The sequence below is a fragment of the Sciurus carolinensis genome, chromosome 1 (genome assembly GCF_902686445.1).
Source record: "Sciurus carolinensis chromosome 1, mSciCar1.2, whole genome shotgun sequence".
NCBI classification, from domain to species: domain Eukaryota; kingdom Metazoa; phylum Chordata; class Mammalia; order Rodentia; family Sciuridae; genus Sciurus; species Sciurus carolinensis.
In genome coordinates, this window is record NC_062213.1 from 191,730,794 (window position 1) to 191,746,404 (window position 15,611).

The 15,611-nt window shown below is 40.8% G+C and overlaps 1 protein-coding gene across 1 annotated transcript in view; it reads right to left on the reverse strand.

Annotated features, from left to right (window-relative positions):
* Positions 1 to 4,119: 4,119 nt before the first annotated feature.
* Clic4 (chloride intracellular channel 4) overlaps positions 4,120 to 15,611 on the reverse strand; it is a 65,568-nt gene continuing 54,076 nt past the window's right edge. Inside the window, exons 5-6 of the mRNA XM_047553276.1 lie at positions 8,151 to 8,332; positions 4,120 to 7,479 (exon numbers count right to left, since the gene is read on the reverse strand). Coding sequence (XP_047409232.1) covers positions 7,315 to 7,479; positions 8,151 to 8,332 — 347 coding nt within the window. The 3' untranslated portion in view covers positions 4,120 to 7,314. The remainder of the gene's footprint in view (positions 7,480 to 8,150; positions 8,333 to 15,611) is intronic.

The following is a 15,611-nucleotide window of genomic DNA, read 5'->3' on the forward strand; positions in this document are numbered from 1 at the left end:
TCACAGATTTGTGGGTTGGTTTTGGAAATTTCATCGGTTTTGGAAAATTCTCAGTCATTATTTCATTAAATATGACTTCTTGCCACTCCCTTGCCTTCTGGGGCTTCCATACATGTGTTTAGACTGCACCCCACATGTGTCTCAGGCTCTGCTCTCGCCTTCTTTGCTTCTGGTTTCTTTTCTTCTTCTTTTTATGTACTGGGAATTGAACCCAGGAGCACTTAACCATTGAGCCACATTCCCACACCTTTTAATATTTTATTCGGAGAGAGGGCCTAAGTTGCTGAGGCTGGCCTCGAACTTATGATCCGTCTGCCTCAGCCTCCTGAGTCTCTGGAATTACAGGTGTTGCCACTGTACCTGGCTCATATTGCACTTTTTATTCTCTCGGCTTTAGTTTGAGTGATTTCTATTGACCTTTCTTCAAGCACTAATGCTGACTTCTGCTGGTAAGCCCATCCTATGAAATTTTTTAAAATATTTTTTAGTTGTTGATGGATATTTATTATTTTTATTTTATACAGTGTTGAGAATCAAACCTGGTGCCTCACACATGCTAGGCAAGCTCTCTTCCACTGAGCCACAACCCCAGCCCCGTCCAATGAATTCTTTAAGTGTTGTTTTAAGATTTTTTTAAAAATGTATTGAGGTTATAGAATTCATAATTCACTCTAAATTTTAGGTGAAAGTTAAGACTTTGAACAACTTTATGGAGTTGGACCTCCATCAGCACCATTCATTCTTTCTGATAGACTTTAGAATGTATCTGAATCGAATCTTTAATTCGAATACAAGGAAGGAAGCCACACATTGCTGCCACTCCACCTGTCAATGAGCTGATGGATCAAAATTTCAGCAAGGCAGATTGTCCCCCTGCAATATTTTTGTTATCACTTATGAATCAGAAAGTTTGTGTTTTTAAATTCAGCCATTTTTAGTATATTCACAAAATTGTGCGGCCACCCTGATTATCTAATTCCAGAACGTTATGGTCACCCACAGAAACCCCGCGCCCGCCACAGGCACGCCCCTCGTCTCCCTCCAGCTCCCAGCAACGGTGACCACCGCCTCAGAGCCTTGCCCATGGTGGACACTTCAGGACACGGGATCACACATCTTGTCCTCTGCGCCTGACTTCTTTCGCCTGGCATTTTCCAGGTTCAACCACGTCGTGACACCGGTCCACCTGCCACTTTCTCTGCTAGTGTTCCTTAAGACTACTCCCCTGTGGGGTATCCGAGCATCGGGTGGACACTGGGCTGTTTCCACTGCTGGGCTACCTCGAGTAATGCTGCTAGGAACATCCAGGCACACGACCTGGGGACGGGCTCCGACCTCCTGGCATGAGCCCAGAGTGACTTGCTGGGTGCTAGATAGCGCTCCCAAACCCTCCTCCAAAACAGCTCCATCTCACCTTGGCCACCAGCAGCTACGAGTTCATTTCCCCACACCTTGGGCCAGCCTCTCAGTCAGAGCCACCCTGGTGGGGTGAAGTGATCTCACCGTGGGTTTCATTTTCATGCCCCTAATGATTAAAAATGGCAACTTTTGTATGTGTGCTGTGCTTTGCGAAGGCTTCGAGTGTGTCCACGTGTTAGAAGCTTGGTTCCCAGTTTGGTGACATTGGTAGGTGATGGAACCTTTAAGAGTTGATGCCACGTACAGGTAATTAGGTCACTGGGGTCACTGCCCTTGAAAGGAACTGAATCAAGTTTCATGTTCTCTTGGGACCCTGGTTAGTTCTTCAAAAAGGAAAAAAAAAAAAAAAAAAAAGGTATTATAAAAGAGCAGGTCCATCCCTCTTTCCGGCTTCCTGTCTTGCTGTGATCTCTCTCCTTCAAGCACTCCTGCCACCGTGATGCCATCTGCCAGAAGGTCCTCACCAGCGCCAAACTGATGGCAGTGAACCTCCAAATGGCTCAGAACCTCCAAAACTGAGTGCTAAATAAATCTCTTTTCTTTACCAAGTATCCAACCTCGAGTATTTTGTTACAGCAATGGAAAATGGCAAATGCAATGTGTTCTATCAGTCATGTGCGTATCTTCCTTGAGGAAATGTCCATTCCGGTTTTTTGCCCGTTTTTAAACTGGTTATCTTGATTTGTATAAAATTTTCATATATTCTGGATACAAGGTCCTTATTAACAATCCTTTTTTTTTTTTTTGCGGTACTGGGGATCGAACTCAGGGCCTTGTGCTTGCGAGGCAAGCACTTGACCAGCTGAGCTATCTCCCCAGCCCCAACAATCCATTTTTAGAACAGTTCCATCATCCCAAAAAGGTCCTCTTTGCAGTCACCCCCAGCACCAGGATCACTAAAATGTTTTGTTTTGGACAGGTCTTTTCCCTAGAAAATCTGTCATCCAAGTATTGTGAGATCATAGACGTTCTTCTGCCTTTTAGAAGCCCTCAGCTTGGCTTCTGGCCTGTTATGTACAGCTCTGGAGTTCAGCAAAAGAAACTGCATGGAAAACAGTCCAGCTGTAAGAAAACCAGTTGTACATCCGAGTGTCTTGGGTTTCCAACGTGCTCTTTTCTCTAACAAACCCGTCTCCATGAGCCAAACCCAACCCTCAGTTCTGGGCCCAGAATCAACAATGCCCACAGGGAGGAAAACAGCCAGATCATCAGAAGCGCTTGCCTTTCTGAATTCCAGCGCAGTCAGTCTTTCCTGCTGACATGGTATTCTGGGGCTCGTTATTCTGGCGTCTGAACCGTCCTCCCGCCCCATGCATCAGTACATCGTGTCGCTGTGACCTCCGACGTCCTGCCTGTCAATACTGTGCGTGTTTAATACATCCCCGTATCTTGTCAGTCAAGCTCCCTTTCTCGCCCCACTCCCACGTTGGCTCTTTGGGGACAAAACCCTTCCCAATGAGTTTTTGAAATCTGTATGTAGTTTTCAAAAGCCCTGTTGAGATTTTTGTCGGAAAACTGCCATAGCTCGGGTTTCGAATGTCACCCCAAAGACCATGTGTTAAAGGCTTGGTTGCAAGCCACCTACTGGGAGGTGCTGGAAACCTTTGGAGGTGTGCCCTTGAAGGGGATCCTGGGGTCCCTGGCCCCTTCCTCTGCCAGCCAGTTTCCATGAGGTGGAGAGGCCTTCTCTGCTACATGTTCCCACAGTGAGGTACTGTGCTGTCACAGGTCCAAAGCAATGGGGCCAAGCCATCGCAGACTGAAAAGCTCTGAAACCAGGGGCCAAAAGAAGTCTTTTGTCTACACAGGGTGTTCCTCTTAGTGACGGGAAGCTAGCACAGACATACTGACTTTATAAAATGGGATAGAACTGAAACCCCCATGCTTTTGACCCTCCAACCATGAACATGGTATGCCTGTCCAGTGAGCAGATTTCTGTTAGGCCTTTCAACATTTGGTGGTTTTCTCCATAAAGGAATTGTACATTCTTTGTCAGATTGGATCTTAAATAGCTTATGGTTTTAGGGTCTTTTCAATCCTTTAAAGCACTTTGTTTTTCAGAACAGGTAATATACTCACAAATTCCTAAAAGCTCAAAGGCGCATATGCATCCTGTTTTCCCTCCATCATCCAGGTTTCCTTCAGAAGAGATCAACGTTTGCAACTTTGGTACTGTGGTTCATATTAGTAAACAGTAACTACACTACACTATGTGATCTATGACTTTTGTTCCTCAATATTGTATATAAAAATCCATTTGAATTCTCAGTATTCCTAACAATTTGTAGGTTATTTTGGATCTTCCACACAAATGCCTACAAAGAGTAGTCACCTTGTCACTTCTTTCTCATTCCTTATTCCTTTTACTGTTCTACTGCACTGGCTGAGGTCTCTAAATGTACATAGATGTAGCTGTGATCCACAAGGGCAACTCTCTTATTCCTAACTTTAATGAGAAGTCTTCTTTTATATGCCATTTAAGGTCTTTATCATGTTAAAATACTGTTCCTACTTTGCTAGGAATATCATGAACATTTTTAACAAATTATTTTCTGCACCGGAGTTGCTCATATGGATTTTATTTCCCTTTAACTTCTTACATGTGCTGAATTGTACATTCATAGGAAAAAAGTCCCCAAAATAATTTTACCCCAAGTTGTTACTTATTTTCATGAGGGAGAAAACAAAGAATACTTTATGATAGTGAAAATATATTTTATTTTTTAATACAATAGCTGCCAGCAATATACTGGTGTTGATGTTCCAGAGAGAGAAAAGAAAATACAAGCATTCTATAGTAAGCTTTCATTTGCCTATTCGAGAAACTCTAAAGAAAATACTCCAATTCTGTTTAACATTATGACTTGGGGAGTTTTGTTTTTTCCCAAGATAAAAATATAATTTTGGTTGCCCCAACCTTGATAATCTGTAAAGGATGGAACTTTAAAAGCCTATAAATATCAATAATGAATGCTTCCCTCTCTTTGAATTAAATATTGATTATAACCAGTGTAAGAAATTGGTGAACCAATTAGTTTGATGAAATGTGTATCAAAATGTTCATGAAAAAATAATTTCTATTTCCTCTCCTTTTTACTTTGTAGATACTTTCTACGTGGGTTTTTCTTTAACGTACAGAAATAAAAAACTATCTGCATGCCGCTCTGGAGAGATTCAAAACTCAACAGAAGTAAAAATTCCTAAATTCTAGAACTGATCCACACAGTGTAAGAATAAATGTCAGAAACCTCTTAATTGTATACAGACTGTTCAAAGGGTTAGAGTAGTGAGAGCCAAAGTTACGAAGAAATAAAACGTATCCGAATTTTACTGAATTCTAATTTTTAAAAAAAGGAAGTGATATTAACTGGAATAGTACAGACTTTCCAACTGTAATTTCTCAGCGTCCCTTGGAAAATGATGAAACTTTCTTTCCATTCAGACTCCAATCTCTTTAAAGAAGTATAATGAAATGAAGGGGAATTATTTTTTAGCTGTAGAAATAAAATCAGATGATTTCCTTATGTCAAGTCCAATACTATTTGAATTGCCACAAGCATTTTTATGTCCCTCTCTCAAGCCTGTAAGCTCAGGGCATCCCACAGACACACAGTGGGGTAAAAGCTGGGTGCAGGACCTGTCTCTTTACTAGCCTTTAGCAGTCGCCAATCTAAATCATGTTTGACTAATTCCTTGATAGAAAAAAATCTGTCTCTCTACAGAGAAAAATAATTCTGCCTTCATCAAAACCATAAAGACTTGCCTTCCTTGGACATTCAGAGAGATGGCCAAGTGTAGTCACTGGTAAATAAAAATGAGGGAACGCAGCCCCACAGGGTACTCTTTCCGGTGGGCCTCCGCCGGTTCCTCTCGGGCAAGGCAGCGCTTTCTCCAGGAGCTCCCACTCTGCGTCACCTGGCCCTCCATTCTCTAAAGGACAGTCGCCCCTTCTCTCAAATCTCCCTCAGCTTTAAGCTAGCAGGTGTGGTTCAGTATCACCTGGAGGCCAAACTGTCCTGTTTAAAATGTGAAGACTGTGGGGTGCGGAGACCTGCTGCGCCCCGGGGGGGACGGGACACTGCTCCCCCCAGCCACTGCACCACGGCTCTCGATGGGTGCCAGGCGGTGCTTCCTTCTGGAACCAAGTAAACCATCCAACCCTCAGTTACAGAAAGACAGGGGCTTAAAATCTGATCAGCAACAGTTCTACAAAAGGCAAGGCCAAGGAATCTCCCTGACCCCACGGATGCCCTCCGGAGCTTTTCCTTATCTTCCTATACTAAGCTAATTACTGAGGTTAAAAATGCAGTGTGCTTATAAAAGTCAGGCTGCGTCCACAAAGCCAGTGCTTACTAAATGTTAGCATATCAAAGGGGAGAAAACATTGCCATCTTAAAGCAATATTCTTAAAATTCTTAAAGAAAATCAAAAAGAAAGAAACGCCTATGAGAAATAGCACTTCTTAAACAAGTTAGGTATAAAAATGTTATTATAACCACAGTCTTTGGAGCAGTACTAAGAAAGTCCATCTTGGTTTTGTTTTTTGAATAAATAAAACACATAGCAAACATTTGTTCCACTTTCACCAAGTTCATTGTTCTTTGTTAGAGCACAAATAACTTCTAATTGAGGACCTCAATTTAAATAACAAGTCAAAAGCACATAGTAGAGTGCTATTCCTCAATCAATGCGGCTGCAGAAAAATTTAACTCAAGGAAGCACAGAGACCAAGATCAGGCCAGTCGGGTGAATGTGTACTCACCCTAACACTGCAATCTGTCTATGCAATCTGTCTTTGCACCCTCTGTGCGAAGTCCGACAGTAATCGGGCGGTGTGAGAGTTGGTAAGGTATGCTTTTTAGTTTTCAAAACAGAACGGATAATGCGCTCTCCAGATTTAATCCACATTAAATATGCTTTAGAAACAAAATATACTTGATATTTTGACAAACCCACTCTACATTCTTTAGACTTATTTCTGTACTTATTAATCACTGCACTGCTAGAGCTAAGTCAACTAAGTGTCAGGGTATGTAGTGTTGCTCAAAAAAATCTACAAACAGCAGGGTGTATGGTTACCTAAAGGAGCTTTTTAAACTGCAGCTGATCCTGTTCCGAATGAATGGCACTGGGCGAAACACCCAGCTAACAACACAGAGTATCAGGCGTCCATTGGTTTCCCTCCTGAGAACAAAATGCTGGAGACCTTGAGAATACCATTCCTCCCTCTAAACTTTCACCTTCCACATGGCGTCAGATGATGCAACCTGTATGAAGGATGAATGATTTTAGGCAAAACTAAAAATCTGTCTATAAAGAACAGCAGGATTTGTAGTGACTTTCTGTGGAAGGCGCCCTTCTCTGGTGGTGGTGTCTTTCAGTATGTATCTAGGATAGACTAAACTGAAAGAACATTTCTGACACAGTAGCAATCCTTTCATATACTCTTACTAAATACTACAAAATTCCAAAAAATACATAAATTCTTCTGTACCTGTATTATGCACCAGCTTGGGGTTGACTGATGTCATGGCTACTATTTTAACAGCTAAACATTGCACCTCAAAAGTTCTGCCATCTATACACAGAATGGTGAGGACTCCGGAGAGATGGCAAACTGCCTCTCAGGTGAAGGGTCTGTGACGGAGTGTCCTGAAGTCAGAGGAGGAGGATACCACTGGGAGGGAGGTAGGCAGGGTGAGAGGGTCTTAACATAATACTGCTTAGGAGTGTATATTTTAAGATAACTACTATATCTTGTCTATCCTTGCTCCTAACCATGAATAACTGCATGTTCATGCAAAATACATTTCTACTTTATAGGAAGATGAGCAGTCTGTTAGGAAAAGCGTATTCTTAGGGGAAGATCTGAAGACATCTCTCATAAGTGCTATTTTATTTGGTAAGTCTTTTGGCGACATCACTGTATGCTATTTCAACCTCCTTATCGCTGGGACAGGTGTTGGTAAACTCGTCCCTACTATAGGCATTGGTTAGGTATCTCCAGATGCCAGTCATTCCTTTTGGAATATCAAAGTTGCGGTATTTTTTGGCCACCACCTGAAACACAAAGAGATCACAAGTTAACATACATTTTCCACATCTCATAAAAGAGACACGTGTCTGATTTTAGAGCAGATTATTAAGTCTATGAATCGTGAAGAGCTTCTTCTCTTGGAAAAGAAGTCCATCACCACAATTCTAATTCGACTTTTAAATAATGACCAAGACTGCAAGCTACACCAGGGACTCAGAAATGGGACAGCAACTGTAAAAGTGTGCCTTGGGCACCCCAGAGATACAGCTGTTTAAGCTGCTGGCAAATGCCTTTAGAACACATGCTATTCTAGACTTGCCTGTCTTATCTCAGAGCTTTATTACATGACCAGTGCTTATCACTATTCTATTTAGCACAAGGTCTCACATAAGACACAATAGTTTCTGCCTGGAATAGAAAAAGACAGGTGATCACAGAACAGAATTTGACAAAGTAAGCCAGTGTGGCAAACTCCAATTTCAGATTTAACATATTAAATTTCTGAATATTTACTCAGTCACAGAAAAAAGTAAGTAATATTTCTCTTTCTCATATGCCTCAATTTTAAGACCTGTTTTCCATGCAATTAACTCTGCCTAAGCGCATCGAGTTACACCCCTCTGGGAGTTCCTAGTGCTAGCTCAGTAAACAGGATGGCAGGCCTAAGGCGGGACCCCACCTCCCACAGGCCCACCTTGACAATGTGCAGCTTGGGCAGCAGGTTGCAATCGGCTAATGTCATTTCATTGCCATCCAGAAATTTACGTGTGGAAAACTTAATGTCCTCCATGCTGTTCTCATCGATTTCGTCAGGAAGCGGGGAATTCAGGTACTCGTCCAGTTTCTGCAGTGTTTTCAAGAGTCCCCTCTCCAGCGCTGAAAGAAAGATGGGCACGCTGAGAAAGAACACGACCCACACCCTCAAAGGGCAGCACTGCTCTTAGTCAGCGACTGCCAGGGCTCCCTGACTGCCCTTGCAGAGCGACGGACTGCCTCCGCTCTCCAGGAGCGTGTGCACACGACGGTCAGGTAAACACACCTACGAGCACCAGAGCTTCAGGTGGCGGCGCCTGTCAAGTCTGGCTAATCACCAAACCCCACGCACGAGCACACTGTGGCCCAACACGGTGGGTGTTTACACTACGCGAATGAACGGGGAAGGGTATCAGCTGAAATCCAGGTAAGAGATTCTAGCAGAGACAGAGACTGTAGCTCCCAATTTTAAATCCTGCTCCACCAGGAGTATTTGAATTTATCACAAAGAAATGTGTTAAGAAACATGGACACCTGCACCAACAATCCACGCAGAAACTCCTGGCGGTGCGCAGGTACAACACACGGGAAGCCAAGACTTGCGTCCCCCTCCCACCCGCTGCCCGGGGGTCAAACCCAGCCCGGTGCTCGAGCATGCTGGGCAATGCTGTCACCAGCTCCAGCCCAAGTCCTTGGCGTCATCTTCTTTCATGCTCTTTCCCAATCTTCTTATAAGCATTGTTAAACCTGCTGTTGGGTAAAAGCTGAACGGTTCTTATTCTTAGTTTAATTCTTGGGGGATGGGATTAGTACAGAGAAGTTAGTCAAGAAACTAACAACTCCATGGTGAGTGCTGGGCCATTTCCTGAGGCATCTGCCTTCCTGGAGAAGAAGCAGATTTAGGGACTGTGGAGATGGTTCAGCTAAAATGCCATCTGAGGTACCCAGTGTAGAGACACCCGACGATACTCACTGCCTGAGGAGAGTGGGGCTGAGCAGCATATGTAGGAGTCCTGACACACATGAACAGGACGTTGTGAAGTGAAGGAGAGGCAGAGCCCACGGAAGCCCTAAGAACATCATCTAGCGGGCGGTGAGGTAGGAGAAGACTGCAGAGACTGCGATCTTAGAATTCGCAGTTAGAAGAGCCTTCAAACCCTAGCCAATTCTTCATACAAGGCAGACTCCTAGAGCATGTCACATCATGGGATTCCTCTAGGATGCTTTAAAAATACAACTGACTTTTTTGGGGGGCAGGGCACTGGGGATTGAGTCCAGGGGCACTTAACCACTGAGCCACATCCCCAGTCCTTCTTTGTATTTTATTTAGATACAGGGTCTCACTGAGTTACTTAGGGCCCTGATAAGTTGCTGAGGCCAGCTTTGAACTCCCGATCCTCCTGCCTCAGCCTCCCAAGCTGCTGGGATTACAGGTGTGCACCACCACACCCAGCAATACAACTGACTTCTGTTTTTTTATTTTCAAAGGCATGCACTGAGGTTTATTTAGGAAGTAGATACCTACTCAGGGGAGAATGTGGGCTATCAAGAGAGAGAAGCCCCTCTATAAATGACCCTTAGAATGACCTCATATCTAGCAGCTGTTTTATTCTTATAGTTTATCTGTACGTTTTTTGGATTTTCTATGCACATAATTTTATTATTTAACAACAGCCAAGGGCACACGCCTATAATCCCAGCAGCTCGGGAGGCTGAGACAGGAGGATTGCAAGTTCAAAGCCAGCCTCAGCAACTTAGCGAGGCCCCAAGCAACTCAGTGAGACCTTGCCTCTAAATAAAATAAGAAGAAGGGCTGGGATGTGGCTCAGTGGTCATGTGTCCCTGAGTTCAATCCCTGGTACCACACACACACCAGGGTAAACTTACTCCTTCCTTTACAATTCTCATCCTTTTTTTTTTTTTTTTTTTCCTTGCTTTAATGCACTGGCTATGACTACCAGTAAAATGCAAAACAGAAGTGACAATGAGCATCCTTTTCTAGTTCCCGATCCCAAGGGAAAAATCTTGTACTGTTTTCCCCATAAGTATGATATTTGCTATAATTTATTTCTAACTCTTTTTTATCAGATTAAGGAAGTCCCCTGCCATGGCTGGTTAACTAAATTTTTCTTTTAAATAATGAATTTTTAAAAATATATATTTTTAGTTGTAGAAGGACACATACCTTCTTTGTTTTTATATGGTGCTGGGGATCAAACCCAGTATCTCACAAAGCACTCTACCACCAAGCTACAACCCAGGATGGAACCCAGTGCCTAACACATGCTAGGTAAGCACCCTACCACCTAGTTACAACCCCAGTCCCTTAAATAAGGAATTTTGACCATAAGTATTACATTTTATTGAGTGCTTTTTTTATTGCTTCTGTTAAAAGCAAAAATCTAATTATCTACGTTTTCTCTTTTATTAATGTGACAACTAATACAGATTCTTGAAAATGTAAACAATCTTCCATTCCTGAATAAAATCCAACCTGATTATGCATGTAATAGATTTACATATTGCTTGATTGGGCATATTTTGTTTAGACTTTTGCATCTGTGTTCAAGACAGACATTAGCCTGAAATTGCCCTTTCCTTATATTCTTGTGATGTTTGGTATTAGGGCTGATCTCAAAAAGCAAGTTCCAAAGTATTCTCTCTGCTGTTTCCTGGAAAAGAATGTGAAAGAGTAAGGTTACTCTCCTCACATGTTTGCAAGAATTCATCAGTAAAGCCAACTGAATCTGGAGTTTTCTTTTGAAAACTCATAGTTTTTAATTATAGATTAATAGTTCATATTTTTAATTCCTTGTGACAATTTTGCTACACTGTCCTTTCTATACATTTCTAATAATATTTTCAAATTTATAAGCACATTTTTATAACAGCCTCCAAAATCATTTAAATAATCTGTAGTTATCTCCTCGTTTCTAATATTAGTTACTACTGCTTCTCTCACTTTTCTTGTGAAGAATTTATCAATTTTTATTATTAGACTTTTCAAAGAAAAGTCTTACCTTTGCAGGTATTAATGTTTGTTTTTTATTTCATTACATTCTGCTCTTGATATATCATTTCCTTCCTTCTGCCTTATTGGGTTTAATTTGCTAATCCCCCCCCAACAATCCCCTTGAGATGGATATTTTTAGATTACCAATTTTTAGCTCTTCTTTTCTAATATACTCATTTTAGAGCCACAAACTTCCCTCTATACACAGCTTTAGCAATATCTGACAAACGTAGACATATTTTCATCATTTCATTCTTCTTCATCCTGTGGGTTATTTAAAAATGTAGTATTTAATTTTTAGGCAGAAACTTTCTAGTTATACTTTTGTTATTTTCTTTGGTTAGGGAAAACTTTTTTTTTTTAATTTCAATGTTTTTTGCCCTTTTTTTCCCCCCAGTACCAGGGATTGAACCCAGGGGTGCTTAACCAGAGCCACATCCCCAGCTCTTTTTAGGTCTTATTTGAGACAAGGTCTTATTAAGGTGCATAGGGTGATACTAAGTTGCTGAGGCTGGTTTTGAACTCCAGATCCTCCTGCCTTGGCCTGCCGAGCTGCTGGTTTACAGAGGTGCACCACTGCACCTGGCACAACACATTTTAAACTAACTGGTAAATTTTTGTATTTGGAATATTTAAACCATTTATATTTAAAATAATTATTAAAAACTGGTTTAAACATGTCACCACATTTTGTTGTTTTCTTTCTTTTCTTTTTAATGTGCTGGTGATGAAACCCAGGGCTTTGCGCATGCTAGGCAAATGTTCTACCAACTAAGCTCTATCCCCAGCCTACAGTTTTCCTATATGCCACCTGTTCTGTTCACCCAGACTTAGAAAGACCAATAACTAAGTATATAAGTTGAGTTTTTAAAAATGTATGAAGAAGATTTAGAAGAACTACATCAAAATGCAGAAGAGATACTTTTAAAGCTAAATAAAAAAGGATTGGGGACAAAGCTCAGGGGTACAGCACTTGACTAACATCTACAATCTAGGCTTGATCCCCAGCACCCCATTACATAAATAAAGTCACGTAAGTGAAGAAATTTGTACTTGACTGTTATATATTTGCAGGAAGATAGGAATAAGTAAGTGTTGCATATTGCTATAAAAGAAGAACTGATAGTTTTTACTACCAGTAAATGCCAAATTGAATGTATTACATCAAGTGATGTTTCAAGATCACAGGGCTACATGTTTTATTAATAAAAGGTCACCCTAGTCATAGCCATGATCAAGTTAGCTTATTTCACAGAGAAAACAGAAAAGTAACAGAGGGCACTGGAACCCAGAAAAATAAAGCTGATGAACTAGGAGAGCTTAATGAAACTGGAGAAGTGACTGGGAATCAAGCCATTTAAAAATAAAAAATTAAAATACAAAGCAACAGATCTGACATATTATAAATTGCATGCCAGCTAATGATAACACATATAGTGAGCTGGAACATGAAGTTCATAAACTAACAGAAGAATGCACTGAGAAATAGCTAGGTTCGGTAAGGAGTCCAGGGCATGATAGAAAATTTTTCATGGTTGTTCTTAAAAGGAAGAAAAAAAGAGAGAGTAGAATCCCAAGACTTACAAGAGCCAAAGGAAACAGAAAGATGAATTAGTTTGATACAATTATATGTATCCACATAAGGTACAGCCAATAAAACAATCAAAAACAACTACCAATAGGTACCCAAACAGCACCGTCAAAGGAACAGTGAAGCTTTAGAGATGCTATCATGAAGGAGTATACAGTTCAATTGAAGAAAATGTCAAGATTAACCACTAGAAGGCAGTAGTAAGCCATCAGAAAGTAGCCCCTTTGTCTTTTGAAGTTAATTGGAAGCACTATTATTCTCCAATACCCTTGCTACAGGAATGCTTTATCTCTAAATAGCTATTTCAAATGCTCTCGAAAAATTAATATGTATGACAGGGACCATACAGTTTAAATTTAATCATGAAAGGTTTTTAAAACACACTTCTTTTGCCTTCAGGAATAAAGCACAATTAAAAAGATTAAAACACAGGCACACCAGGGTCAGAAGTGTGCGGAAATGCCTAGGTTAGTGGAAATATAAACTGCCACAGACCTTAAAAGAACAATTTGGCAAAATAGAGTAAAATTAAAATGCCTAAACTTTTGACCTATCTGAAATCTAGTGCAAGAACATTCACTGGTTTGTCACAGTAAAACAGTTGAGACAATCCAGACTCTACCAATAGGGAAATGATCAAATAAAAACCTATATTACACAATAAGTAGTATTTCTATAAACTGAGGTAGACCTATATTTTGAGACTGGAAGGATTTCTACTACATATTAAGTGAAAAAAGAAGACTATATATTGTAAATATATACATAAACACACATTTACATAAAATGTTTGCAAGATTACATAGGTAAAAAAGGGTGCACACTGAATTGCTGGGGAGGAGAGCGAGTAATGTGATTAATTAGAAGGAGGGACTCTGAAGTTACATTTTTATTTCTATGCCATTTTAACATTTCCAACAGCATGCATGTCTCTACTACTTGTATGATTTGAATAAATAAACTTCATGACAGGAAGCATTAAATGTAACATGAGCACTTCTGTTGTTAAAAAACAACACAATTCGGGCTGGGGCTGGGGCTCAGTGGTAGCGCGCTCGCCTGGCATGCGTGGAGCACTGGGTTCGATCCTCGGCACCACACAAAAATAAATAAAAGAACGTATTGTGTCCATCTAGAACTGAAAAAATTTTAGAAAAAAAAAAAATTCACAATGAAGACAACAAAGATCATTTTACAATTATGAGCGCTTAACATGGATAAAACCAAATTTTAAAACTACTGCTAATTTTTCCCATATTTTTATTGGTGCATTAGAGTGCTACATACGGTGGGGTCACTGTCACACATTTGTACATGTGCACAACATGGCAATACGATTCAGCCAATATTCCCCAGTGCTCCCGTGCACTCTTCCCTCCCTCCCCGTTCCTCTCCTTACTCTGCACATTTCCCAGCACCACCTCCTTTCTTTTCCTTTTTCCTCTTTAGCTTCCACATACGAGAAAACGTATCACCTCTGACCTTCTGAGTTTCACTTATTTCACCAAACATAATGTCCACTTTCCTGCAAATGACACAATTGCATTCTTCTTCTTCTTTTTAAAACTCCTAAAGTTTTTTTGTATTGTTTATTTTTATGTGGTGCTGAGGATCAGACCCAGTGCCTCACACGTGCTAGGCAAGCGCTCTACCACTGAGCTACAGGCCCAGCCCAATTTCATTCTTCTTTATGGCTGAATAAAAGTCTGCTGTGTGTATATACCATATTTTCTTTATCCATTCATCTACTGATGGACACCTAGGCTGGTTCCAGGGCTTGGCTATTGTAAATCGGGCTGCCGTAAACATGGATGTGCGTATCACCATAGTATGATGACTTCAATTCAGGAGTGGTATAGGTGGGTCTTACAGTGGTTCCATTCCAGGTTTTTTGCAGAATCTCTATACTCACTTCCATAGTGGCTGTACTAATTTACAATCCCACCATCAGTGCAAAAGTGCTCCTTTCCTTCATTCTCACCAGCATTTGTCATTGTATTCTTGATGGCTGCCATTCTAACTGGAGCAAGAGGAAATCTCAGAGTAGCTTTAATAAACTGCTGCTAGTTTTTTTTTTTTTTTAATGTTTTTTACTTGTAGATTTACACAGTACATTTGCCTTATTTATTTATTTGTATGTGGTGCTGAGAATGGAACCCAGTGTCTCACACATGCTAGGCAACCACAGTGCCACTGAGCCACAACCCAGCCCATGCTGCTAGTTTTAACAGGGGGACGCTAACACAATTTTTAAAGGCTAGGTTATGCATCAGCAGGAAATGGGAGAGGAATAGTGAGCATTTCACAATGACTCAGTATACAATGCTATTCATAGTTACAATGATGAACAACCGTCCTCACTCCCACTTTACTAGAAAGGAAGAGGAAAAAGGAGGAAGGGAGAGAGAGAGAGTAAGCAGGCAATGAGTGGTGGAGTGAGCTTGGGGGCAGCAGAAATCAAAGGAGGACATGGATCTTGAATAAAAAGAAAACTAAAAAGAAACTCCAGATTCCTTGCCACCATTTAAAAATAGGAATTTAGACATTATGAAACATACCTCAGAGCATATAATGGGAAATTTCAACAATGATAAATTCATTTCTCTCTTAAGAATAGTATAAATATCAATAGATTAGTTCTATTTGGGAGCTGAGTAAATTACCTAAATTAATGAAATCACAGGACTGAAAAAACGTAGGAGATTTGAGACAGGTCATAACTAACCCATTCTTACAAAAGGAATTACCATTCGTTTCTCTTTTAATGCTTAAAAGGTCACACAAGTTTTTACTACCAA